Genomic DNA, 27,193 nt, shown 5'->3' with positions numbered 1-27,193 from the left:
AAATGTTGTTGTTTTTCAGCTGTGAAGAAAGAATCTAATTTTCTGAACTTAAGAATTTATGATGCTGGAAACAACATGGAGACTATAACACAACATTTCCACTGTGTTCATAGAATGAATGTAAAACTGTCAGACATTCATTAAATATGCAAAATGTCTACAGAAGCATCAGAGGGTCAGACGTGAAGCACTCAGTGATTTTGATCAAATGACTCATCAGTTATTGATCTGTACTACACTGATCTACCACGTTAGTAAAGCTGGTGTTCTGGTGGTGGAGGGAGACTCGGATCATGTTCTGGTTTTGGAGCAGTGATCTGCTGATGGTTCAGTTTGATGAGCTTCTTCAAAATCATCCCTGACATCACCACTGAAAGGACGTCCATGAAAACAGACTGAAAATTACTGATATGTTCACAATCTGAGAGTTTAAAACTTGACAGACTTGATTCAGATGAAGTTATTTGAGCAGAAACTCCTGGATCTTTATCCTGTGTGGATCTAATCCTTCATGGTTCCTCCACAGAGTGGACCAGCAGAGCTCAGAGGTTCCCAGTGGTCAGTCTGCCCAGCAGCATCAAACACAGCTGGACTCCATATTTATGGTCTGTACATGTACAACAACTACTGTTACATCTGTTCTGTTCACAGTCATCTCCATGCTGCTCTTTGTAGACCAGTGGATCGTCAGTGTGTCCAACATGGATCTGATGTTTGGCTCCATGATTTCAGTCTGATTGGCTCATTCATAAATATTCTGTTCCAGCTGCTGGAGGACAACATCATCACTTTTGTGAAGAACGAGCTGAAGAAGATCCAGAAGGTTCTGAGTCCAGATTACCCAGAATGCTTAGAGAGTCAGAGGAGCAGCAGCAGAGAGGCGTTTGTGAAGATCACAGTGGACTTCCTGAGGAGAATGAAGCAGGAGGAGCTGGCTGACCGTCTGCAGAGCAGTAAGAGGATTTATCTAAAGATTTAAGCTGCTGGATAAATGAGACATTTTCCAGAGATGGAAGATGGAGCAACATGTTTTAAAGATTAGTTCTTTTTGGAATTGAGTGTTTATTTTTCTTCTCATTCAGAACTTCAAGCTGCAGTTTGTCATCGTAACCTTAAATCCACCCTGAAGAAGAAGTTCCAGCGTGTGTTTGAGGGCATCGCTAAAGCAGGAAACCCAACCCTCCTGAATCAGATCTACACAGAGCTCTACATCACAGAGGGAGGGACTGCAGAGGTCAATGATGAACATGAGGTCAGACAGATTGAAACAGCATCCAGGAAACCAGACAGACCAGAAACAACCATCAGACAAGAAGACATCTTTAAAGCCTCACCTGGAAGAGATGAACCAATCAGAACAGTGCTGACAAAGGGAGTGGCTGGCATTGGGAAAACAGTCTTAACACAGAAATACAGCCTGGACTGGGCTGAAGACAAAGCCAACCAGGACATCCAGTTCATATTTCCATTCACTTTCAGAGAGCTGAATGTGCTGAGGAAGAAAAAGTTCAGCTTGGTGGGACTTGTTCATCACTTCTTTACTGAAACCAAAGAAGCAGGAATCTGCAGCTTTGAAGACTTCCAGGTTGTGTTCATCTTTGATGGTCTGGATGAGTGTCGACTTCCTCTGGACTTCCACAAAACTACAATCCTAACTGACCCTAGAAAGTCCACCTCAGTGGATGTGCTGCTGATAAACCTCATCAGGGGGAAACTGCTTCCCTCTGCTCGCCTCTGGATAACCACACGACCTGCAGCAGCCAATCAGATCCCTCCTGATTGTGTTGACATGGTGACAGAGGTCAGAGGGTTCACTGACCCACAGAAGAAGAAGTACTTCAGGAAGAGATTCAGAGATAAGAAGCAGGCCAGCAGGATCATCTCCCACATCAAGAAAGCTCGAAGCCTCCACATCATGTGTCACATCCCAGTCTTCTGCTGGATCACTGCTACAGTTCTGGAGGATGTGCTGGAAACCAGAGAGGGAGGACAGCTGCCCAAGACCCTGACTGAGATGTACATCCACTTCCTGGTGGTTCAGGCCAAAGTGAAGAAGGTCAAGTATGATGGAGGAGCTGAGACAGATCCACACTGGAGTCCCAAGAACAGGAAGATGATTAAGTATCTAGGAAAACTGGCTTTTGATCAGCTGCAGAAAGGAAACCTGATCTTCTATGAATCAGACCTGACAGAGTGTGGCATCGATATCAGAGCAGCCTCAGTGTACTCAGGAGTGTTCACACAGATCTTTAAAGAGGAGAGCGGACTGTACCAGGACAAGGTGTTCTGCTTCATCCATCTGAGTGTTCAGGAGTTTCTGGCTGCTCTTCATGTCCATCTGACCTTCATCAACTCTGGACTCAATCTGCTGGAACAACAACAAACAACCTCTACATGGTCTAAACTATTTAACAAACTAAAACTTCAATCTCTCCACCAGAGTGCTGTGGACAAGGCCTTACAGAGTCCAAATGGACACCTGGACTTGTTCCTCCGCTTCCTCCTGGGTCTTTCACTGCAGACCAATCAGACTCTCCTACGAGGTCTGCTGACACAGACAGGAAGTAGCTCACAGACCAATCAGGAAACAGTCCAGTACATCAAGAAGAAGCTCAGTGAGAATCTGTCTGCAGAGAAAAGCATCAATCTGATCCACTGTCTGAATGAACTGAATGATCGTTCTCTAGTGGAGGAGATCCAACAGTCCCTGAGATCAGGAAGTCTCTCCACAGGTAAACTGTCTCCTGCTCAGTGGTCAGCTCTGGTCTTCATCTTACTGTCATCAGAAGAAGATCTGGATGTGTTTGACCTGAAGAAATACTCTGCTTCAGAGGAGGCTCTTCTGAGGCTGCTGCCAGTGGTCAAAGCCTCCAACAAGGCTCTGTGAGTAAATCTGTGATCATGTTTATTTTTAAAATGTTGATTAAAAGTGGTCATAGATTTCTTCCATGACAGATCCATGTCCTAAAACCACGAGACAGCGTAGTTGTATAGTATAAAAGAAAAAAGGAGAACTTTTGACCACAATATTGTAACTTGAATGAACTTTTGATACAGCCTTTAAACATAAAATTTATGAACAGAATCGGTGACAAAGGGCAGCCCTGGTGGAGCCCATCACCCACCGGACTTATTACTATCCAACGTATTGCCGGCTATGCCAACCAAGCTCTTGCAATGGTTGTAAAAGGATCGAATGGCCATAAAATGTTTCTCAGTTTTATTATTTTCAGTCACATCTGTTCAAATCAAATCAAATCAAATCACTTTTTATTGTCACATCACATGTGCAGGCACACTGGCACAGCACATGCGAGTGAAATTCTTGTGTGCGAGCCCCACAAGCAACAGAGATGTGCAAACACAACAACACAAACGAGCAAAATACAAGAATGGCCAACCTGAAACTAATAAATATATGTACAATATATAATAGTGTATGCATTTCTGGATGTGTATACTAAATATTTTCCTACGTGTGTGTGTGTGTGTGTGTGTATACACATTTTTACAAATTAAATAGTAAAAAAATAAAATAAAATAATAATAATAATAATAATAAAATATATAAAATATACAGAGTTGAAAATGTGCAAAACAAGTGGCATTTATATACAGTGTGGAGTGCATAATGTTGAAGTTCCAGTAGTGAAGCTGAGGTGTCTATGACGTGTTCATCAGTCTGATGGCCTGATGGAAGAAGCTGTCTCTCAGTCTGCTGGTACGGGACCGGATGCTGCAGAACCTCCTTCCTGATGGAAGTAGTCTGAACAGTTTATGGCTGGGGTGACTGGAGTCCTTGATGATCCTCCCCGCTTTCCTCAGGCAGCGCTTCCTGTAGATGTCTTGGAGGGAGGGAAGCTCACCTCCAATTATCCGTTCAGAGCACCGCACTACTCGCTGGAGAGCTTTGCAGTTGTAGGCGGTGCTGTTGCCATACCAGGTGGTGATGCATCCAGTGAGGATGCTCTCAATGGCACAGTGATAGAAGGTCCTGAGGATGCGGGGGCTCATGCCGAATCTTTTCAGTCTCCTGAGAAAGAAGAGGCGCTGCTGCGCCTTCTTCACTGTTTTGTTTGTGTGTACTGACCACGTAAGATCCTCAGCCAGATGTACACCAAGGAAGCGGAAGCTGCTCACTCTCTCCACAGCAGCGCCGTTGATGGTGATGGGGGTGTGTACTTCTCTGCACCTCCGGAAGTCCACTATCAACTCCTTTGTCTTTGCGACGTTGAGGGTGAGATGGTTGTCTTGACACCAGTGGGTCAGGGCGCTGACCTCCTCCCTGTAAGCCGTCTCATCACCGTTGGTGATAAGACCCACCACTGTAGTGTCGTCCGCAAACTTCACAATGATGTTGGAGCTGTTAGTGGCTGTGCAGTCGTAGGTGTAGAGTGAGTACAGGAGAGGGCTCAGTACACACCCCTGTGGAGCACCAGTGTTCAGTGTGATGGGGGATGAGGTGATGCTGCCCAGTCTGACCACCTGGCGTCTGTCAGACAGGAAGCTAAGGATCCAGCTGCAGAGGGAGCTGCTCAGTCCTAGATCCTGCAGTTTCCTGTCCAGCTTCGAGGGAACGATGGTATTGAATGCTGAGCTGTAATCTACAAACAGCATCCTCACATACGTGTCTCTCTTCTCCAGGTGTGACAGGGCAGTATGTAGTGTCAGGGCTATGGCATCATCAGTGGACCTGTTGTGGCGGTATGCAAACTGTAGAGGGTCCAGTGAGTCGGGTAGTGCAGAGCAGATGAAGTCCCTGACCAGCTTCTCGAAGCATTTGCTTACGATGGGGGTCAGGGCTACAGGTCGCCAGTCGTTCAATGAGGAGATGGTGGAGGATTTGGGTACAGGGACGATGGTGGCCATTTTGAAGCAGGCTGGGACTACAGACAGAGAGAGGGAAAGGTTGAAGATGTGCGTGAACACTCCAGCCAGCTGAGCCGCGCATGACTTGAGGACGCGGCCGGGAATCCCGTCCGGACCAGTAGCTTTGCGCGCGTTCACCTTCCTGAAGCACCTCCGCACATCCTCCTCAGACACAGTGTGCATCTGTTTTTGATTATTAACTGAATATTTTAAAATTCAGGCTTTTTATGTTATACAAAACATCATATTTTCTTATGATGTCTTGTATTGATTCTGAAGGAATAGTTTTCATCAGTATCGCAGATACCAGCCTGAATTTTACTTTGTATTGGATCAGAAAGGAAATCAGTGGCATCACACATCACTTACAGCAACTTCAGTACCTCTTCATTTTAATAAACTGGGGGGAGGTGCACCAAGATTCAGTATGAGATAAAGAATTATTTTTAACTGTAAGGTTGGAGAAATCTGTTGTTGGAAATTGGAAGAACAGGTCATCTTAAAAATCACTGCATTGTAGTTTTATTCAGGCCCCTTCAATCTGTGATCGCTGTTGCTTTGCATTGTAAATGCTACTATTACAAAAGTCACAAATATTAGTGTATGTGTGTGTTGTTGGGTAATAAACCAAAAGAACAGAATCTACCAGCACCTCACTGATTTCTGCTTAAAAACAATAAAAAAGCAATAAAGCTCTGATTTGTTTGGTTGATCTTGTCTCCCTTCCACCTTGATTTCAGACTGAGTGGCTGTAACCTGTCAGACAGAAGCTGTGAAGCTCTGTCCTCAGTCCTCAGCTCCCAGTCCTCCCATCTGACAGAGCTGGACCTGGGTAACAACAACCTGCAGGATTCAGGAGTGAAGCTTCTGTCTGCTGGGATGAAGAGTCAATACTGCAAACTGGAAACGCTGAGGTCAGATCAAGCAATATCGATTTTTTTTTCATCAATTAACATCATTTAATCAATTTCATTTGGAAAAAATTAACAGTGTTTATGTTTTGTTTTTTTAATGAATCCATCCAAATCACACTAAACTGCCACATTTGTCTTTTGTAACATGAGGCAATAAGGATTCCAGCATGTCCTGAAACAGTGTTGAAATATTGTAAATGTAGTAGCTCCTCATGGCACCATGAATATACTTTAACACAAGTGTTTCATGTCTTCTTGTCATCCTTTCTTCAGACTGAGTGGCTGTAACCTGTCAGACAGAAGCTGTGAAGCTCTGTCCTCAGTCCTCAGCTCCCAGTCCTCCAGTCTGAGAGAGCTGGACCTGAGTAACTCTGACCTGCAGGATTCAGGAGTGAAGCTTCTGTCCGCTGGACTAAAGAGTTCACAGTGTGCAGTGGAAACTCTCAGGTCAGGATTCAAACTTTTCCACAGATGATCATTTGAAATGTGACTTATATTATTGTATAAACAGGTAACCTTTATACAGCTGTCAAGTGAACTTTTATTTACATTTGAGTGGATAATTGGACTCCGAATTACTTTCAAAAGTAATTGGCGACTACCGATTGGTTTGCTGTTAGTTTTTTATTCTTACTTAATTTTAAAGGCTGATTTCTCAAAATGAGATGTTCATCTTTTCTTCTACAACACTTGGAGCCACCAAATCTTCTTGCTTCATTTATTCATTACAGTTTGATTTAAAGAATATTAGACTCGTAACATAATAAATACATTTATTTCACTTCTTCTTGAGAGAAAGAAAGGGATGACTGGGTGAGCTCCAGTGGTTCATCCCAGCAGAGAGAGCAGCACACTGGGCTGCAAATGATCACAGTAGTAATAGCCATAGTTTGATAAAACAGGCATTCTTACCCTGTAGATAATACAGGGTTCTGGTGCCGATGTGGGGGAGGGGAGTCGCCCGGTACTAACTACATACTTGTGTTCCAAGAACACAACGACCAAGACAGAGAGATCCTACTGGCAACCTTCTGGTTACAAGATGAGCTTCCCAACCCCCAGAACCGCGGTCTTATCCTCCAGTTCTGTGTTGATGATAATCACATAATAGGAGAGCAGCTGGGCATCCAGTGGAAGTGTGATGGAAATCAAAATCCTGAATTGGATTCGGTGCGGTTGCGTTACTATTTTTCAACAACCAATCTTATATCAGCTGCATGGAAGTAGCTATAAGTAATCTGGGCGCTACAGCTTTAACCCTTTAAGACTTACCATAGAACCAAGTCCGCCACAGCTTATATTATATTTTTACATGCTGTGGAGCCATTTTTGGGAGCATTTCAAGTTGCTCTACATCAATACAACCATTACAGCCTAAATTTTAATAATATGCATTAATTAAGTGCATAGAAATTACATAAATTGCAAAAAGTGCAATAAACTAAAAAAAATTTGAAAATCGTTTTTGTTTTTTAACATATATTTCTAGTTAGAGAAATTTAACCTTCCTGCCTTCTTGGGACCTTTTTGTGCCACTGCTATGTGTTAAATGGCTGCCATTTCCACTGTGTTCAGTGGAATATAACCAAACTTGCCACAGGATAGTTTTTACCTGTCAATGTTAATATTCCAGTGTGAATTCCTTAAATCAGCCTAAAATGGCTGAGCAGCAGAAATCCCCACACCCATCACCCTGGGGACCATTTTCTGCCCATTGACTTCCATTATAAACGCTATTTTTCAACCCCAAATTATCATCATATGATTTTATTTTTTCTTCTTTTCTTGGATGTCAATGAAGACTCAGGGCCTTGAAGTTTTAATTTTTAAATTGCAAAAAAAATGCAAAAAAAATAATGGCAGGTCAAAATGTATGTTGGTGCCAATCTTTGGTCCATCTAAAGGCCTACTTATAATGACAATCACATATTACTTCAACTGGTTTTTTGTGGAAATATTTAGTTTCGTTTTTTGGTTTTTGGGGCTTATAACACAGGGCGCTCATGTAATAACACTGGGATTTGAAGGGTTAAAACAACGAAAATATAATTAAAACTTTACATGAATATTTCAGGGAGAAGTAGTTTTACAAGGTTGGCTAATTTAAAGTGGAATAAAATATGGATATATGGTCTTTTTATGGCGTGGCTGAGAATGGTCCCTAGGGTGATGGGTGTGAGTTTTTTAAAGGATGGCAGGAGGGTTAAGAGGCTTATCCCTCAAAACTGTAAATGCAAAAAAGTTGCACAAAATAGTTTCCCACCACATGAAATTTATTTTGAGTGCCTTCATAGTTTTATTTTTGAAATACACTAATTTCTATACACTGCAGGAAAAACGAAAATAAATATTATAGTGCAAATTTGCAAAAAAGCAGCATATGCATCAAAATAAACTATTTACAGCAGTGCAATATGAGTCCTAAGCATCCCAGAAACAACACAGAAAGTCAGAAAGTCAAACATAACTTTAAAAAAACACTAGTATAGGGTTATGAGGCCATGATGGTAAAAAATACATTTCTGCAAAAATGACATCACTTCCGGTTTTGGGCAGGTCATGGCGGATATGCGATAGTTCACGCTGATGTCAATTCCAAAGTAGGAAGTGTTACAAACAGCTGATCGGATCGGCAAAGCGTGTTTCTGGAATATTATGTTACGCAAAACAGAGTGTGCCCACTCTGACCGGCTTTAAAGGGTTAAGCAGCTGCATGCACTCCCGCGGACAGCGATCACTTTCTGGCAGACGATCACTTTTTGGCACAACACCTGGAGCTAAGGGGGCAAAACAATCGCATGAGTGCTGCTGTTTGGCTGAGGAAGAATAAAGTATTCATGGTAAGCCAATCACATGACCACTTCAAGATTACAAAGCAACAAGGTGACATATACCAGTTTTTAAATTGTGTTGATAGGTCACATAAAACCAGAGTCATGATAAACAATATATACGCAGCGTTTTTTTCCTCAATAGTTTCGTCACTTTTACTGTCTAAGGACAGCACAGCAAGCACTCTCTGCTTATGAGCAAAAAAAACCCAAATCATCCCTTTCCTGTTGGTGGAAAAATGAACCATGTCGACCAATCAAAAAAATGATATAGCAACATGACATTTGGTTGTTTAGGAAGAGGGGGAAGTTTTAGGAGTGACGGTGTGAGATGTGAGAGATTTGTGACGTTTAGCGTATTTGGAGTGTGTGCATAGTATGTTGTGTTGTGTAGTTAGTGTGTAGGGGAAAAAAGAACAAAAAAAGTTAGTGTGTAGTGTAGTGGATAGTTTTATGTTGTCTGTCAGAACAATGAGGCAATTGCTGAATGTTAAGTGCCCTGAGGCGACTGTTGTGATTTGGCACTATATAAATAGAGTTGAATTGAATGGAATTGTTACAGGTGCTGCCACAAAACCAGCAAATGCAGATTACAGTGTAAACGGTGTCTCCAGGTAGAAACAGCAGTGATACACCTGCTGCTGTCAGACCTGCAGGTATCAGGCTGTGATGTTCTCCTTTATGGTGGACAGAAATTATTTTTTTGGAGTGGCACAAATAATTTGTGGCATCTTATTTAATGCAGAACAGCTGATTGTTCTGTAAATAGTTATTTTTAAAAAATCAAGGTAAAAGGTAAATTGTTACAAATAACAAAATGGTTGTTTGCAAACCTTGTGTATAGGATTTTAAGGGTGTTCGTCTTGTAACCGGAAGGTTGCCGGTTCGAGCCCCGGCTCGGACAGTCTCGGTCATTGTGTCTTTGGGCAAGACACTTCACCTAGCGCCTACTGGTGATGGCCAGAGGGGCCGATGGTGCGATATGGCAGCCTCGCTTCTGTCAGTCTGCCCCAGGGCAGCTGTGGCTACAACTGTAGTTGCCTCCACCAGTGTGTGAATGTGAGAGTGAATGAATAGTGGCATTGTAAAGCACTTTAAGGCCCGAAAAGCGCTATATAAATGCAATCCATTATTATTATTATTATTATTATTATTAAAATATTATTAAAATATTAAAATTATTAGATTTCAAGTTAATGATTTATTAAACATGTTTGTGGTTGTAACAGTAAAAAATATAACTTTTTCTACTCATATTGTTTTTTGTCTGATTTTAGGTCAATTGTGTTAATACAGTATGTCAAAATGAAAACATAACTGTAAATTCAGACACGTGAGGTTGTGCTGAAAAGAATGATACCAAACAGGCAAAGTAAATAGTTTTTAAAGGTGGAATATAGAGGTCAAATCAAAAGTAGTTAAAAATGGCCAATTATACCCTGGACCCCAGAGGGTTGAACATTTTAAAGTAACGCAATAGTTACTTTTCAAGTAATTAATTACTTTTAGTAACTGACTTACAATATTTTAACTCTAAGTAACTACGTAGAGTTAACTATAGTTAGTAGTATAGTTACTAGAGATGGCACGATACCACTTTTTTATGTCCGATACCGATATCATAAATTTGGATATCTGCCGATACCGATATGAATCCGATATAGTGTTTTTTAATCAACAAAACTGTTTTTTAAATATCTTGCTGCATTTTGTATAAGTTCATACTAAAGTTTAAAACAACAACTACACTAAAGCTATTCTGTTATACCTGTATGCAAAAAAAATATTTCATAGTTCAGCAATACTGATCAATCTAATAAACTTAAACCTACACCATCCTCCCTATTCTGGTATTTTAAAGAGTACTTAGCGTAAATATTAAGCAACCTAACTAATAGGGTTCCAACTCCCAGCAACAACAAAAATAAATAAATAAAAAATAGGGAACCACCCCTCACGCTCCACCTCATGATGCTTAATCGACGTAATCAACCTTAATTTGATGCAGTGTGAAAAAAAAATGCACAGAAATCAATTATTTTTCAAGAAATATTAAATAGATTCAACATCTTTCTTCAACAAAATTGCAGACTGCACAGATGGTACCTTCCCAAAGGAAAAAGTACTATAGCTTACTAGGGTATATATATTAGACTTAATAGTTACTATATACAGTAATTGACTGCTATTCCTTTTACATCAAATTAAAACTTTGGGTGTCAGATAATTATTTATTAAAAGCTAGACATTTTAAATGAGAATAAGAAAGAAAAGTATGTCTTTGTGCCCCCTTTTCCCTGTTAATGCCCTATCGGCCCCCCTGACTAAACTTTGCTAGATCCGCCCCTGCACAGTTACCAGCGTCAGCTACATAGAAAAAGATCCTCGAGTAGAAAGTAATATTAAATAAATTCTAACAACAGCTGATCAAGCTTAAACGTGCTGCTGTTGTTCAGCCGCTGGTTTCCTCTTTCTGGTGCAAAGTGGGCCAAAAACAAACAAGAGAGACGGACTCGAGACAGAAAAGCCGATCAGCTGATCATTAAGCAGTTTCATGATTGAAGTAGCAGCAAGAAGAGGCAGTCGCTCGTTAAGCTTAACGCAGGAATGCTTTACAAACATTCAGAGATGGACTTACACACTTGCTTTACTTCTCTCGGGATAACTTTGTCGGAGATGAAATGCCGGGTTGCTAGCGAAGCTCCAAATGCTATCCAGACCACCGACAGGTCCCGCATGCCACAGCCGCTCTATCACGTGATGCATACTGCTCCGACGTGCTAACGTTCTGAGGTGAGTTACGGCGTGTTGCAAGTTTTGTGAGGTGCTTTCGTGATATTTAATGGATCGGATTACATTTTTTATTTTTCTCCGATATCCGATCCAGTAATTTAGGTCAGTATCGGACCGATACCGATACGTAATATCGGATCGGTCCATCTCTAATAGTTACTAGTTACTTCTTGGTAACTACTAACTATAATTACTTGTTCAAAGTCACTTGCCCAACACTGATCCCAAACCATCTCCACTGGGTTTAGGTCAGGTGACTGTATCCTCACTACAGACCGAATAAATCACCTGAATTTGGAAGTCTGCCTCCGTGTTCTTTAACCGGAGCACACCCACCGTACCTGGCCACTCTAAATCAGCTAAACTCCTGGAGACAACACTTTGTCCATTTTATTTAGACACAGCGGCACCTCTGAAGCAAAGTGTTGTCCATTCTTCAAATTTCTATCCCTGGATAAATGAAAATACTCAAAATTTCAAGAGATATTCTGTCAAGTTAGAACGTTTATGGAAGGCTTCCAAGCTTGAGGTTCATCGAGTACATCTCAAGGAATCAATATCCTCACTTAACAACATGATAAAAAAGCTGGAACTGAATAGTTTTCAAATCTAATGGCTTCAGAAAAGAACCAAAGTATTGTTTGATACAATTATGAAAATTGTCTCTCCTGATATTCCTCGTGTACCAGTCTATACTAAATCTGATTGTAATGAATCATTGAACGAACGTGGAAAAAACAGTTGCAGAACAACTTAACGACTTTCTGGAGAAAAACAGTGTTCTGGACATTTTCCAGTCTGGTTTCTGTAAACTGTCCTCCACTGAGATGGCTTAACTTAAAGTGTGTGGTGACATTCTGATGGCAGCAGACTCTGGAGAGTGCACTGAGTTGGATGTCTCCTCTGCTTTTGATACTGTTGATCACAGCATCATGATAAATAGGCTGAAGGACTTGTTCAGGATTACTGGTGTTGCTTTAAAATGGTTTGTCGTATCTACTGTATCTGAGAGATCTTTGACTGTCTGTATGAATCATGTGTTGTCTGAAACATCCGTTCTGCCTTCTGGGGTACCTCAAGGATCTGTTTTAGGCCCGATTCTCTTTTTGGTTTATATACGTCCTCTAGGCCACAGGTGACAAACGCCAGGCCTCGAGGGCTGGTGTCCTGCAGTTTTTAGATGTTTCCTTGATCCATCACATCTGATTTAAATGGTTAAATTCCTCCTCAACACGTCCTGAGGTTCTCCAGAGGCCTGGTAATGAATTTGATTCAGGTGTGCTGACCCAGGGTTAGACCTAAAACCTGCAGGACACCGGCCCTCGAGGCCTGGAGTTCCCCACCCCTGCTCTAGGCCAAATTATCAGATATTACAATAATATTTCTTATCATCTCTACGCTGATGACATTCAGACATTAAGTTATACTGTTCTTTCAAAGATTCTCAGTTTGATACATTTTCTTGTTTAAATAATTGTCTTTCAGGAATCAAATAATTGTGAAACTTCAACTTTCTCCAGTTTAATACGGATAAAACAGAAACTTTGATCATTGCTCCTGATCACATGTCTTCAGAAATTAGGCAGCAGATCAGTTTTTAGGTCCTTCCATTAAATCGAGTCTCAGAAACTTAGGTGTTATTTTCGACAGTTCAATGTTGCTTGAGAAACTCTCTAAACAACTGTTTCAAAACTGTTTTTATCATCCAAGAAACATTTCTAAACTCAGACTGGTGTCAAAGGCAGAACTTGAGATGATTCTTCATGCTTTTATCTCTACTCACTTGGAGTATTGTAATGGTCTTTTTACTTGTCTCAACAAATCAGCTCTGGAGCTTCACACTGTACAGAATGCTGCGGCGAGACTTTTAACTGGCACAAACAAGAGGTCACACATTACTCCAGTTTTGGCTTCTCTTCATTGGTTGCCACTAAATTTTAGGGTTCATTTTAACATTATACTCATAACTTTTAGAGCTGTACATGGTGAAGCTCCTCAGTGCATCTCTGACCTGTTGAAACCTCATGCTTCATACCGAGCACTTAGGTCTTTAGGTCAGAGGTCACTATTGGTCCCACAGACTCGGTTCAACACACGTGGGGATCGAGCTTTTCAGGCACCGAGGCTGTGGAACTCCCTGCTGTTATCTTTATGCTGTCTAGACTCCACTGACTCTTTGAAAAAGCAGATGAAGACATTTCTATACAAACGAGATTATGTGCTATATAAATATATTCTACTTACTTACTTGAATAATAGTTCATTTATGAATATTTTTTTATTAAAATATTTATTTTCTTTACTTTATCACCCAATTAAATTATAATTCTGTAAATAAGGGTGATAGTGTGGCCTGTGTAGGTTGTCTTCAGGTTCTCTGCTTCCTCCCACAGTCCAAAAACATGCATGCTGGGTTAACTGGAGTGATTGTGAGCATAAATGCATAAGTGTTTACCTGGCTACATCACCGTGGTTACTGATGCTGAACCTATAACCTGGTCTGGATCAGGTTATATTCAGAGTGTGTGTTTTAAAATTGACTGAAGTGCCTTGTTTTCACTGAGCCTTTCATTTACAGAAAGCTTTAAGTGTGATATAGATTCAGTCATATCTGACTAATGTCAGTGAGTGAGGCCGAGCTGTAAAGTCACATTTCTGCTAATTAGCACACCAGCTAACTAGCACACCGGCTATCTAGCAAACCAGCTAAGTAGCAGACCAGCTAACTAGCGAACCGGCTAACTAGCACACTGGCTAACTAGTACACCAGCCGACTAGCGAACCGGCTAACTAGCATACCAGCTAACTAGCACACCAGCTGACTAGCGAACCGGCTAAATAGCACACCGGCTAACTAGCACACCAGCTAACTAGCAGACCAGCTAACTGCAGCCACAGGCTGAAGGACGATTAAATGTAGTGGAGATATCAGGGATTACACTGGTGTGTCCGATTCACTCTTTAGCACTCCAGTCACTCTGGTGTGTCAGCCAGAGCACCACTGAAGGCCCAGCGTGTGGAATAAGGAGCTTAAGGTTTGGTTTGAGGCACTTTATTCTTTCACTGATTGATTCTTGTGGCTGTGATCACGTGTGTGGTTTCTTACAAAAAGGAAGTACACAATACAAATACATGACAAATAAGCTGAATAGATAAGTTACATATCCAGTTATATGTACGTACATCAGTATAGCTAACATAACCATATATAAGGACAAAGATCACAGTACTATAATGCAGTAATGTTAAACACAAAGGTGTATATCTACATAAATCTATCCTATCAGTGATCAGGGTACTGTAGTATACTTCTACTACTTACACTATACAAACTAAACTGCATTAGTGTGACTTTAAGTTACCATCAGTACAGACGAACTGATGGTAGTTGGACAAAATAAAGGCTTTGCAATTATTGTGAAGGGCTTCCGGTTAAAGTAAGATCAGCTGATTACCTCATAACAAATTGTTTGCTATAGAATGCAGCTCCCAGTCTTCATTAATATCATGTACTATAACTCCCAGGTCTACAGAGAGACCAACAGCTGGTGCACGTTGTAACGCTGTGGCTGTCGTAGTCTCTCCTTTTTCTACAGCTCACGTGTTCTTCTTGTGATGGTGTGTCTTGAGGGAGGCTCATACATGCGGTCATTTGTTGATCCTAAGAACGTTCCTCAGACCGACTTCTTCAACAACACTAATCGGCCTGAAGTTTGTAGCTACTCACTTCACTGTGGTGTTTGTTAGCTTGTCTTTCTTTGGTTTATCTTGACTCCTCCCACTAGCTGAATCTACGTAGTCTGCCCAAGCCTCCCACCTCTGTTTGTTTGGGTGGTTTGTTTGCTGCCATCAACAGCGTGTAATGCATTTAAATGATACTTCAGACTTGAAGTACTCCGACGATAAAAAACTCAACTTTGCTTAAAAATAACTTTAGTTGTATCAACACTGCCCTCTGGAATAATTAGACTTTGGTGACAAACTGATGTGATCTCCATGTTTCCTTTGTTGGACTGTGGGCGAGTGTCAGAACTGAATGTACTGAGTAACATGTGGAGTTTAAATATGTGTCAGTTCCAGTTTTAGAGCTCTAAAGTGCAGCTATCATGTTAGGAATATGTTAGGAATAGACAGGAACACTGAGCACACTGAGGTCAAATCTTTATTTATCCAGTTCATCTGTAGGCTGAGCTCAGTCCATCCATTTAGTGAAATGATGTTTAAAGGTCTCCTTGTTCTGTGAGCGTGCACAGATCCTGAAGCAGAAAGCCTGGGTTAACAGAGAAATGATCATCACTGTGATGATGCTCACCATCTCTGACTGGGATTTGAGGTTTTGTCAAAGCAGCAAAGAAAGCCTGGCTATGTTGGACTGGGTGTGGAAGCAGCTCCCAGTTTGAGTTCAGGAGACAGACACCCTCTCTACTTTGACGATCAGCTTCAAACTTTCCTTTTTGATAAAACTTATAGTTAGAGCTGGATCAGGTGACCCTGAACCATCACTTAGTTATGCTGCTATAGAGATGGATAACAGATGGATTGTTGTTTTGTGTGTCTGCAGTCTGTCAGGCTGTCTGATCACAGAGGAAGGCTGTACTTCTCTGGCCTCAGCTCTGACCTCCAACCCCTCCCATCTGAGAGAGCTGGACCTGAGCTACAATCATCCAGGTCCCTCAGGAATGAAGCTTCTGTCGGCTGGACTGAAGGATCCAGGCTGGAGACTGGACACTCTCAGGTATGGAGAGAATGTCTGATATAGGAGGAAGAGCTGGAATCATTTCCTGTGTCTTTCACTCACTTCCTGTTTGTTTCCTGCAGATGAGACATGAACAATCACACATGAAGGAATATTTGCAGGGACAGACACACTAGTCTAGCTGGATAGTACATGGATATTTATGTAGGGGGTCTTCAAGGAGTCTGTTTGCAGGAACATTAATGATAACTGATAAGTCATGTTGAGAGTTTCATTAAAAGTAGACTTACAGTTAGGTAATATTTGGACAGAGACAACATTTTGTAACTTTAGATACAAGTATCAGCCATGTGTGTGTTTCCCATGCTGTATGTCCACAGTCACAGTGACAGTCAGTGACACTGACAGAAGGATGAAACAAGGCTGTGAATCATTTCAGTCTGTGTGTGTGACAAAGAGGCAGACAGGAGCAGCTAACATTTGGAAATGGAAGCTTACTGGAAACACTACATTCACGGCTGAATTCACAATAGATTTGTTCTCAAGTGCACATTTAGCAGCTAATGCTAATACTGTTTTCCCTTTGCTTTCTACAGCAGCTATTGCTAAGTAGGCCACTTTGCTCCGCTAAGGATTTGTGTGACCATGATGGAGACTCTGATAAGCTAATGCTGCTAAGCTAATGCTGTTTATGGGCCCTGTTAGAATCAATATTTCATTCTCATTCTGTTGTTTGAGAACAATATTAACGTTTCACATCATTATAACACAAGAGAAAAGGGTATTGGCATTAGCTACTAGTGCTTATTCACCTCAAATTACCTTTAGCTGCTAATGGCAGCCTACTTAGCATTAACTCCTCACTAATATAATGCTAATTTACATCAAATTAGCATTAACTGCTCATATTGTTATAAGGAAAGAGAAAACGGTATTAGCATTTGCTGCTAATAATTATTCACCCCTAATTAGAATAAGCCGCTAAAAGCAGCCAACTTAGCATTAATTCCTCACTTTGTTGTTACCCAACGGAAAAGAGTATTAGTATTAGCTACTATCATTTTTAATAAGTAAGAGAAAACAGTATTAGCAGTAGCGCATAATGCTAATTCACGTCAACGTAGTATTAGTTAATAATGGCAGCCTACTTAGCATTAACTGCTCACTAATATAATGCTAATTCGCATCAAATTAGCATTAGCTGCTCAAGTTGTTATAAGGAAAAAGAGAAAACGGTATTAGTATTAGCTGCTAATAATTATTCACCCCTAATTAGAGTTAGCCCCTAATGGCAGGCTACTTAGCATTAACTCCTGACATTGTTATAATGCAGGGGGAAAGAGTTACCATTATCGGATAATGCTAATTCTCATCAAATTAGCATTAGTTAATAACGGTAGACTTCATATCATTAGCTGCTGTCATTCTTACAAAGCAAACAGTATGAGCATTAGCTGTTAATCCTTTTTCATCTAAAATTAGAATTAGCCACTAATGGCGTATTGTTAAAAAGTAAGAAAAAACATTGTTAGCATAAGCGGATAATGCTAATTCATCTCAAATTAGTATTAGCTAATAATGGCACCTGCTTAGCATTAGCTGGTCACATTGTTATAAGGCAAGAAAATATGGTATTAGCATTAGCTGCCAATTTCTATTTACCTAAAATTAGCATTAGCCACTAATGGTAGCCTATAGCAAAAACTTCTTAATGCTAAATGAAGTTAATTAATGCTAAGTAGGTTTAACTGAAATTAAAGTAGTGTTAGCATTAGCTGCTGATATTGTTAAAAGGTAAGATAAAACATTGCTAGCAGCAGCGGATAATGCTAACACACATAATAATTAGCATTACCTAATAATGGCAGCCTTCTTAGCATTAGCTGCTCATATTGTTATAATGCAAGGGAAAAGAGTTGGCAAAAACAGTGTTAGCATTAGTGGATAATGCTAATTCACCTAAATTAGCATTAGCTAATAATGGCTACGTACTTAGCATTACCTACTAATATTGATATAAAGCAAGAAAATATGGTATTAGCATTAGCTTCTAATGCTTTCTCATCTAAAATTAGAATTAGCCACTAATGGCATCCTATTTAGCATTAACTCTTCACATCGCAAGGGAAAAATTAGAATTCAATAAAAAAAAAAAAGTGTTCACATTAGCTACTTGTATTGTTAAAAAGTAAGAAAAAACATTGTTAGCATAAGGGGATAATGCTAATTCACCTCAAATTAGTATTAGCTAATAACGGCAACCTACATAGCATTAGCTGGTCACATTGTTATAAAGCAAGAAAATATGGTATTAGCATTATCTGCCAATTCCTATTCACCTAAAATTAGCATTACCTGCTAATGGCAGTCTACTTAGCATTAACTCCTCACTAATGTGATGCTAATTCACATTAAATTAGCTTTAGCATTAGCTGCTAGCATCAGCCTACCTAGCACTAGCTGCTCACATTGTTAAAAGGGAAGAGAATACGATATTAGCATTAGCTGGTAATATTTATTCACCCCTAATTAGAATTAGCCACTAATGGCAGCATACTTAGCGTTAACTCCTCACATCGTTGTAATGCAAATGAGGCTAACTTGCATTAAATTAGACTGCTGTTATTAGCTAATGCTATTTAGCAGTAGCTGCTCACATTGTTATAAAGCAAAGGAAAACGATATGAGCATTAGGTTCTAATGCGTATTTGCCTTAAATTAGACGTAGGTGCTAATAGCAGCCTACTTAGCATTAGCAGCTCAGATGTTATAATGCTAGGAAAAAGAGTGTTAGCATTAGCCGTTCACATTGTTATAAAGTTAAGGGAAATAGTGTTAGCATTAGCTACTCACATTTTTAAAAAAAGTAAGTGTTAGCATTAGTGCATAATGCTAATTCATGTCAAATTAGCATTAGTTAATAACGGCAGCCTATTTAGCATTAGCAGATAATGTTGACCTTGGCCCACTGGAAAAGTTAAGAACTAAAGATTTAGGAGTGTTTCTCGATAGCTCTTTCTCGTTTGAGAAACAAATGAATTCTGTTATTAAAACCAGCTGTAAGGTTTATATTGTTGATTGTCATTTATGCTTAGAAATATTTACTCATATATGCTTAGAGTTGTATAATCGATTGCATAATGATAGAGGTTTGATCCTGAGTAGTCTGTAAAGACTCTGTGTGCCTTCCAGAGTGCTCTGGCATGCACACACCACTTGGGGCCATGAGAGAGGTCGTACCCTCTCTTACTGATTTATGGTGTAGGACAGGGGTCTCAAACTCAATTTAGCTGGGGGCCGCTGCATCCTTCTCCATGAAGGCTTCACTTCTGCTCTCAACTCAAAAAGTCTCTTTAATACATTTCCCCTGCTGAGCCAACGTACCTCAGTGAAGTCGAGCACATCCCCATATTCTGACTCCATTTCCTCTAGAAAAGCACAGAACCTTCGGTGCTTTAAGCCCCTGGATCTGATTTGGTTGATGCATTTCACAACAATAGACATCACATTGTCAAACTTCAGGCATTTGCTGCAAAGGACCTGCTGATGGATGATGCAGTGCAGAGCAATGGCCTCCTCCACGCCTTCCTCTTCCAGTTTGTTTTGTGCCACCAGTCCATGTTTCCTCCCTGTCATTGATGGCGCTCCATCTGTTGTTATTCCAACAAACCTCTTCCATGGCAAACCAACATTCTCAATGGCATCACACAGCTTGTAAATATCTGCTGAGCGGTGGTCTGGCCATGCATTGGAATTACTGTGAGCAGCTCCTCCATCACTTCAAAACTGTCATCAACACCACGGACATACATTGGGAGCTGGGCAGTGTCGGTGATGTCTGTGGTCTCATCAAGAGCGACTGAGTATACACTGAAACATTTGGCTTTCTCACACAGTTGGTCATAAATGTCACTTGACAGGTCAGAAATGCGATCTGCTGCGGTGTTGGCAGAAAGGCTGATGTTGCTAAACTGACCTTTCTTTCCCGGACAGACTATATTTGCAGCCTGCAATATGCACTTTTAGACAAATGCACCTTCTGTGAATGGCTTCCCTGCTTTAGCAATCATCTCACTAACCACGTGGCTCCGACTGCTGCATTATTCTCTTTGGTTGCTTTCTTGGAGAAATCTTGCTGCCTCAGTAGATCTGTTTTAAGACTGGCAACCCGGTTCGCTCTCTCGTCTCCCTGGTATTTTGCATCCAGCTCAGCATGTCTAGTTGTGTAATGACGTTTCAAATTGTATTCCTTGTGCAGCGCAACTTTCTCTGTGCAAATAAGACAGGTCGGGGTGCCCCTGTGCTCAACAAAGAAATATTGCATTGCCCACTTTTCCTGAAATTGTCGGTGCTCATCACCAACCTTTCTCTTCACCGCAGGCTTTGAAAAAGACATGTTTGGGGCTATGTGACATTTATAATTGGGTGGATGCCGTAGGCATCCACACTATTGAGATCCTGTTTCTCTTTATTCTTTATCCTTTATTATTCTAGTTGCTCCGTTTCTTTGCCGCTTAACTACTCCCTCAGTTTTCAGCCGATTTTTACCATTCAAACTCTAAACTGTTCTGCTATTTCTGCTTTCGACTGCTATATCTTTTGGTACTTATTACTATTATACTTTTTAAAATATTACACTTTTTTCCTTTAATTTGTCCCATTGAAATGAATGGGAAACTTCTACAATTCTGCTAAAACTTGCTTGTCTTTGAAACTTAACTACTTCCTCATACTTTCACCTAGAAACTCCATTCAAACTTTAAAACGTTCTCAGATGATTGGGCTATTCCTGTGTGATTCAGCTTTTTCATATCTGTTACCGTTTTCATGTAATGACTCTTTAAGTTTTCAGTTACAACTTTGTGATTTTTCAGAAAATACATGTGTTGCTATGGTTGCTATGCAATTAACTCCCACTGCACACTCGTCCGTTCTGAATTTTCTCTTCATGTCTGAACAACTCCTTGCTACTCGCTCAATTTCCACTCAACTTCCACAAATTATACATCAAAACGTAGGTATTTTTGCTGGCTTTAAGACAGTGTCACTATAATTATTGTGAGAGTTACGTTTTTTTCACAATTTGCCTCGAAGTGACACATGGTCTAAAAACTCCCCATTCAAAGTCTATGGGGAGGTTGTGAAACTCAGAGCTGAAATACTGAAACTGAAGGCATTTTCAAATCGTCATATCTCCTTAACGAAGCAAAGTTAAGACATGAGGCTTGTCCCTGTATATCTTCAGACACTCCTGACACTCACAATTCAAGAATTATTTTCTCACCTATTACCGTTCTGAGATGAGTTAGACTTGTTTGAGGGGTGGAAATCTGTCCTCCTCTCATTTTTCAAATTCCGAAAATGAAGCCGTTTCTTCTCTCGTCATATCTCCGCGACGGAGATACAAAGAGCTATGTAAATCGCAGTCAAAGTACACCAAAGTCCGCTGATTCACCCAGTGCAAGAATTATGCTTCTATCCCACCTAGTTTTTGAGTTACACGACGTTTTGTAACTCCAAAAAACGGCGTTTTTCGCGTCTCACCGCGATCTAATTCTGACTCCTCATCACCCTTTTTTTCAAAGCGCCCGCCCCCTTAGAGGTGGCGCGATTGGTAATGACACCGCTCTTCAGACCAGAGGTCGTGGGTTCGATTCCACCTTGGCCCACATGTTTTTTTTTTAACTACAAATTTATACACTATCACAGACCGGTAATTCATATTGATAATTTATTACAATTCTGCAAAGTTTAATGATTTTAGCAGCTTTTCTAATATGGACCTCAGATTCTGGTTAACAGTCTATGGCAGAAATACATACAAGTACACAGCCTGATGAAGCAGACAGAAGCAGTACCTCTGATTGGTTCCGCAGTTTCACCTCTTATCAGCACAAATCTCACCCTCTTCTGCTGTTTTCACCTCTTTTCTGCTAATTTGAGCTTCTGTTCCACAGTGCACTCAGCCTCTTCTGCTGTTTTCATTAGAATTTTAAGCTTTTCCACCTTTTTTCAGTTACGTGAGAACCAGTTTGGCTCAATGAGTAGCTGAAAAATATCAGCCTCTTCTGCTGTTTTAGCAGGATTTCAGAGTTCAGCTTTTTCACTTGTTTTAAGCACAAATTTCAGTTTCTTTACCTCATTTCACAACAAAGTTCTTCCTCTTCACCTCTTTTCTGCTAATTTGAGCTGCTGCTCCACAGTGCACATTTTCCCTCTCATCATATCTTTGCTTGTGACCAGAACTCATTTGGCTCAGAGGGTAGGGCATCTGTCGTGAGACCCGGTGGCAGAGGTTCGAATCCTACCTGTGACAGCTGCTACACATGTTCACTGCTTGCATGCGCTCTGCTTTCTTGACACTCTCCAGTGTGTCATTACACATACAGCCATCTTCAGCAAGCACTTCTGCTTCTACACTTCTTTTCAACTCGGCTTTTTGCTTCTTTACCTCTTTTCAGCAGAAATTATTCCTCTTCACCTCTTTTCTGCTAATTAGAGCTCCTGCTCCACAGTGCACTTAGCCTCTTCTGCTGTTTTCATTAGAATTTTAAGCTTTTCCACCTTTTTTCAGTTACGTGAGAACCAGTTTGGCTCAGTGAGTAGCTGAAAAATATCAGCCTCTACTACTGTTTTAGCAGGATTTCAGAGTTCAGCTTTTTCACTTGTTTTAAGCACAAATTTCAGTTTCTTTACCTCATTTCACAACAAAGTTCTTCCTCTTCACCTCTTTTCTGCTAATTTGAGCTTCTGCTCCACAGTGCACATTTTCTCTCTCATCATATATTTGCTTGAGACCAGAACTCATTTGGCTCAGAGGGTAGGGCATCTGTCGTGAGACCCGGGGGCAGAGTTTCGAATCCTACCTGTGACAGTTGCTACACATGTTCCCTGCTTGCATGCGCTCTGCTTTCTTGACACTCTCCAGTGTGTCATTACACATACAGCCATCTTCAGCAAGCACTTCTACACCTCTTTTCAACTCATCTTTTTGCTTCTTTACCTCTTTTCAGCAGAACTTCTTCTGATTCACCTCTTTTCTGCTAAATGTTTAGCTTTAGTTTAAATTATTAGCACAATACTAAGCAGCTTCTGCTAATTTCACCAGAATTGTCAGTCTCTCCACCTCTTCTTTGTAAGAATCAGTTTGGTCCAGTAAGGTGAGACGCCGCCTATAGATCAGAAAGGCCAGGTTCGAATCTCGCTCAGGGCAATGTTTTTTGTTTTTTCAACTTTTTCTGCTTTTTTCAGCAGAAATCTTCAGCGTAAGGCATCCACACAGCATTTTCGCAGGAAATGCAATTTTTTCTAGTTCTACTTGGTGTCACTGTCGCATTGAAGTTTCAATCAAGCGTTTAGCCGACGGACGGGGAACGTCTCAACGCGTAGAGAACGTCATTTCTGCTTCTTTTTCTTGCAACCGTAGCACGGCGATCGGCAGATAAAAAGCCGGTAGCAGTCTCCTTTGTTTTTACGCTCGATGTTCATGTCTTTCATGACGACACGAACACCGTGGCGTTTGCAGATGGTAGAAAGTGCAGGGATAGCGAGCGCAAAAAAGGCGACTGCTCACGGCGCCGGGCTGTTGTTACAGGAGAAAGAAGCGGAAATGACACCGTGACATATAACAAATAACATCAGCTGTTTCTGATGTTAGTTGTTTTGACTGCTTTTACATTATATTGAAATATATGTAATGTTCATGTTTGCTGCAATGCAAACGCAGTGATGCAAATAAAAACATGGAGCCACAAATTACGGTGCGACCCTATAATTAGTCCGGGTTACCGGGGACTGTTGTTGCCGATGAACAGGTGTCGCTATGTGACTGCAGACTAAATTGGGCTGCATTGAGTTCATGACTTTTCTTTTATCCCGCCGCCTACGCATCACTGTGAGAGTTAATATGAGATCTCTCTCTGTGGAAAAATAACTTTAAATCCCACTGACGTGTGTATAAATCTATATACGTATAATGTCCCGCTGGGCAGCAACTTAAAAAACAACTTTTTTTGAAGTGTTGTGAACGCAGCGCGCTGGGTCGAATGTCGGCGTTTGCCCAATAGAAAGGAGGAAGCCAGCCAGGCACAGGAAAGAAAGAAACACTCCAGGGCAACGCTGCTGGAACTTTGACTCATTGAGAAATGTTTCCCTGCTTGCATCAAGCCCGGCTGGTGTCCCCTGAGATCCATATCCCACCCTGATTGGTGGGTTAATTCAGCTCCGCCCACAACACTGTAAAGTGTCATACATTATCAAACTAACATTACATTTTCATATTAAGGTGGGGCCAAAAACTATCGTCCGGCAGGCCGCAATTGGCCCGCGGGCCGCGAGTTTGAGACCCCTGGTGTAGGAGGACACCTACTCTGTGTCTGGTTAAGTATAAGAGCCCTTTGTTAGGGGGACCGCTGGACTCTTAGCACCAGCTTTGGGGTCACAGGGTCACATCTGGAACACACACAGACACACACACACACAGACACACACACACACACACACACACACACAGACACACACACACACACACACACACACACACACACACACACTATGCACAGACTGGTACTCTTTGTTCATACCTGTGTAAGACGTCATAATGAACTTGTGCATATTCATGTAAGCTCAATAAAGAGCAGTGTTACGAGGGAGCAGACGAGAGCGACTGAGGTCAAGTGAAGGAACGGCGCTGTCACAGTTCTCTCCCTCATCAATTGTCTGGTTCCAGCGGTGGGTCTGTGCTAGACGACCCATCACCAGCTTTTTCCACTGGTTACCAGTACGTGGTAGAATCCACTTCCAGATCTGGTTGTCTTTAAATCTGTGAATGGATTGGCTCCATCTTATCTCTCTTTAACAAAAGAATCCAAGTGGAGCCCTCAGGTCTGCAGATAAGCAGCTTCTGACCAGAACTAGACGTAAAAACAGAGGTGAGCTTTATCGATGGCTGCAGCCAAACTCTGGAACAGTCGCCCTTCACATCAGGTCGTCACCAACACTGGACATTTTTAAAAGCCGGTTGGAAACACATTTGTACTCTGTAGCTTTCAATCCTGACCAGTCTTTATAGTCATTACTGTGTATGTTTCCTATTTTCTCTCTACTCTGTGCAGCACTTTGGCTCAAGCTGTTTTTAAATGTGCTGATAAATAAATGTAGATTTCTTTGAATAAAACAGTGGAGCCGAGCTTTGAGCTCAGTGTGTAACAGTGTGTGTGTGAGAGCCATGTAATGTCCATGTGTGCATGCTGACTGTGCTGCTCTGACCCCCCTCCTCCTTTCAGGGTGGAGCCTGCTGGAGTCCGATGGTTGAGACCAGGTCTGAGGAAGTGTAAGTGTGTTTTTAATGGGATTCATGAAAACAAAGCAGCACACATTCAACCATCTTCATCATGTCAGGAGTCATCATCAAAGTGTCAATCAATGAACAGATGATGGATCAATAACTGCAGCTGGATTGTGTTTGTTCTCTCCATCAGATTCCTGTCAACTCACAATCGACACAAACACAGTGAACACAGAGCTCCAACTGTCTGACAACAACAGGAATGTGACACATGTGGAGGAGGTTCAGTCATATCCTGATCATCCAGACAGATTTGATGTTTTTAATTATCAGCTGCTGTGTAGAAATGGTCTGACTGGTCGCTGTTACTGGGAGGTCGAGTGGAGAGGAGGCGTTTGTATATCAGTGAGTTACAGAAGCATCAGAAGGAAAGGACGCAGTGACTGTGTGTTTGGAAACAATGATCAGTCCTGGAGTCTGATCTGCACTGATGATGGTCCTCATTCTGTCTGGCACAATAACAGTCGAACATCCATCTCCTCCTCCTCCTCCTCCTCCTCTGTCTCTAACAGAGCAGCAGTGTATGTGGACTGTCCTGCTGGCACTCTGTCCTTCTACAGAGTCTCCTCTGACACTCTGATCCACCTCCACACCTTCAACACCACATTCACTCAAACTCTTTATCCTGGGTTTAGTTCCTTGTCTCCTGGTGCCTCAGTGTCCCTGTGCTGATCCAACAGACAGTTTCCATGACTGCAAGTGTTGAGTGGAAAAATGCTACATTGCATTATTGCATCCTCTCACCACAGGAGGCGCTGTTGGCACCACTGATTGCTGATCAGCTGTTCTCTGATGATCTGATTGATACTGTGAATAACGGGACTCACTGAACTCTGTGACACAGTGAAGATTACAGAGTTTAACTTCACCCTTTAAGACTGACCACAGAACCAAGTCCGCCAGAGCTTTTGTTATATTTTTACATGCTGTGGAGCCATTTGTGGGAGCATTTCAAGTTGCTATGCATCAATACAACTGTTATAGCCCTAATTTTAATAATATGTGTGCATTAAGTCCATAGTAACTACATAAATTGCAAAAACAACCTCTGCTCATCCATCTCTGTGTGTATCAGGATACATTTGGTTCATAATACACAGAAAAATCAGAGTTATTACCTGTAATAAATGTGAAAGATTCCTGCAGTGATAACCAGGCAGGACTGAAACACATCCAAGCTGTCACCACGGTAACAGCACCGCCCATCCACAGGTGAGGGGAGGAGCAAAAAGAGGGACTTTGACCATTTTATACTAAAAACACTCAACTAATGTTTCTAATATGAAACAAATAAGCCCACATTAATGTGAGCGTTTATTAAATAATAATAATGATGATTTCCTCCTGATCTCATTTCCACAGCAGAGAAAACTGTGGTGTATATTGAGGTGGAGGGTGTGGTCTGTGGCTCAGGTGTAGAGTGAGGGTGGGGTGCACCACAGCAGCATGCTGGGACTGCTGAGGGTGGAGGAGGGAGTGATGATGACATCAGAGCTGCAGCACAGAGACCAGTGAACACACAGTCTGTTCATCTTTGCATAGATACAATATACAGCACAATATTGAATGACAGACACGCTGTGGGAGCTTCCACAGATACACTGACGTCAGCATCCAGAGTCCTCCTGCTGCTCCCCCCTCAGAGCCCCGTGATCAGCACCAACACATTCAGTTAGATGACAGAGTCCAGCTGCAGCTAGAATCAGCTCCCCTCTGTGAACAACAGCACAGCGTCAGTGTTTCA

At 41.4% G+C, this 27,193-nt stretch overlaps 3 protein-coding genes across 3 annotated transcripts in view; all 3 read left to right on the top strand.

Annotated features, from left to right (window-relative positions):
• Positions 1-27,193, top strand: part of LOC146575276 (protein NLRC3-like) — a 227,691-nt gene that overhangs the window by 58,902 nt on the left and 141,596 nt on the right. The gene's annotated exons all lie outside the window — the stretch shown is intronic.
• LOC146575279 (protein NLRC3-like) overlaps positions 1-27,193 on the top strand; it is a 78,792-nt gene that overhangs the window by 8,525 nt on the left and 43,074 nt on the right. The window contains exons 2-5 of the mRNA XM_085272474.1: positions 527-605; positions 767-953; positions 1,083-2,883; positions 6,057-6,230. Of these exons, the coding sequence (XP_085128600.1) occupies positions 527-605; positions 767-953; positions 1,083-2,883; positions 6,057-6,230 (2,241 nt within the window). The remainder of the gene's footprint in view (positions 1-526; positions 606-766; positions 954-1,082; positions 2,884-6,056; positions 6,231-27,193) is intronic.
• Positions 25,365-26,708, top strand: LOC146575280 (stonustoxin subunit beta-like; the record flags this gene model as incomplete). Its single annotated transcript, XM_085272441.1, has 2 exons — positions 25,365-25,434; positions 25,583-26,708. Coding segments are annotated over 2 exons (609 nt in total), but the record flags the coding sequence as incomplete, so codon positions are not given.

This window comes from Mchenga conophoros, linkage group LG4 (assembly GCF_057382185.1).
Source record: "Mchenga conophoros isolate Kocher_MC1m ecotype Shallow Benthic linkage group LG4, M_conophoros_male_GT1.1, whole genome shotgun sequence".
Classification (NCBI taxonomy): Eukaryota; Metazoa; Chordata; class Actinopteri; order Cichliformes; family Cichlidae; genus Mchenga; species Mchenga conophoros.
The sequence above is the reverse complement of the archived record's forward strand: the minus strand, read 5'-3'. Positions and strand labels throughout refer to the sequence as shown.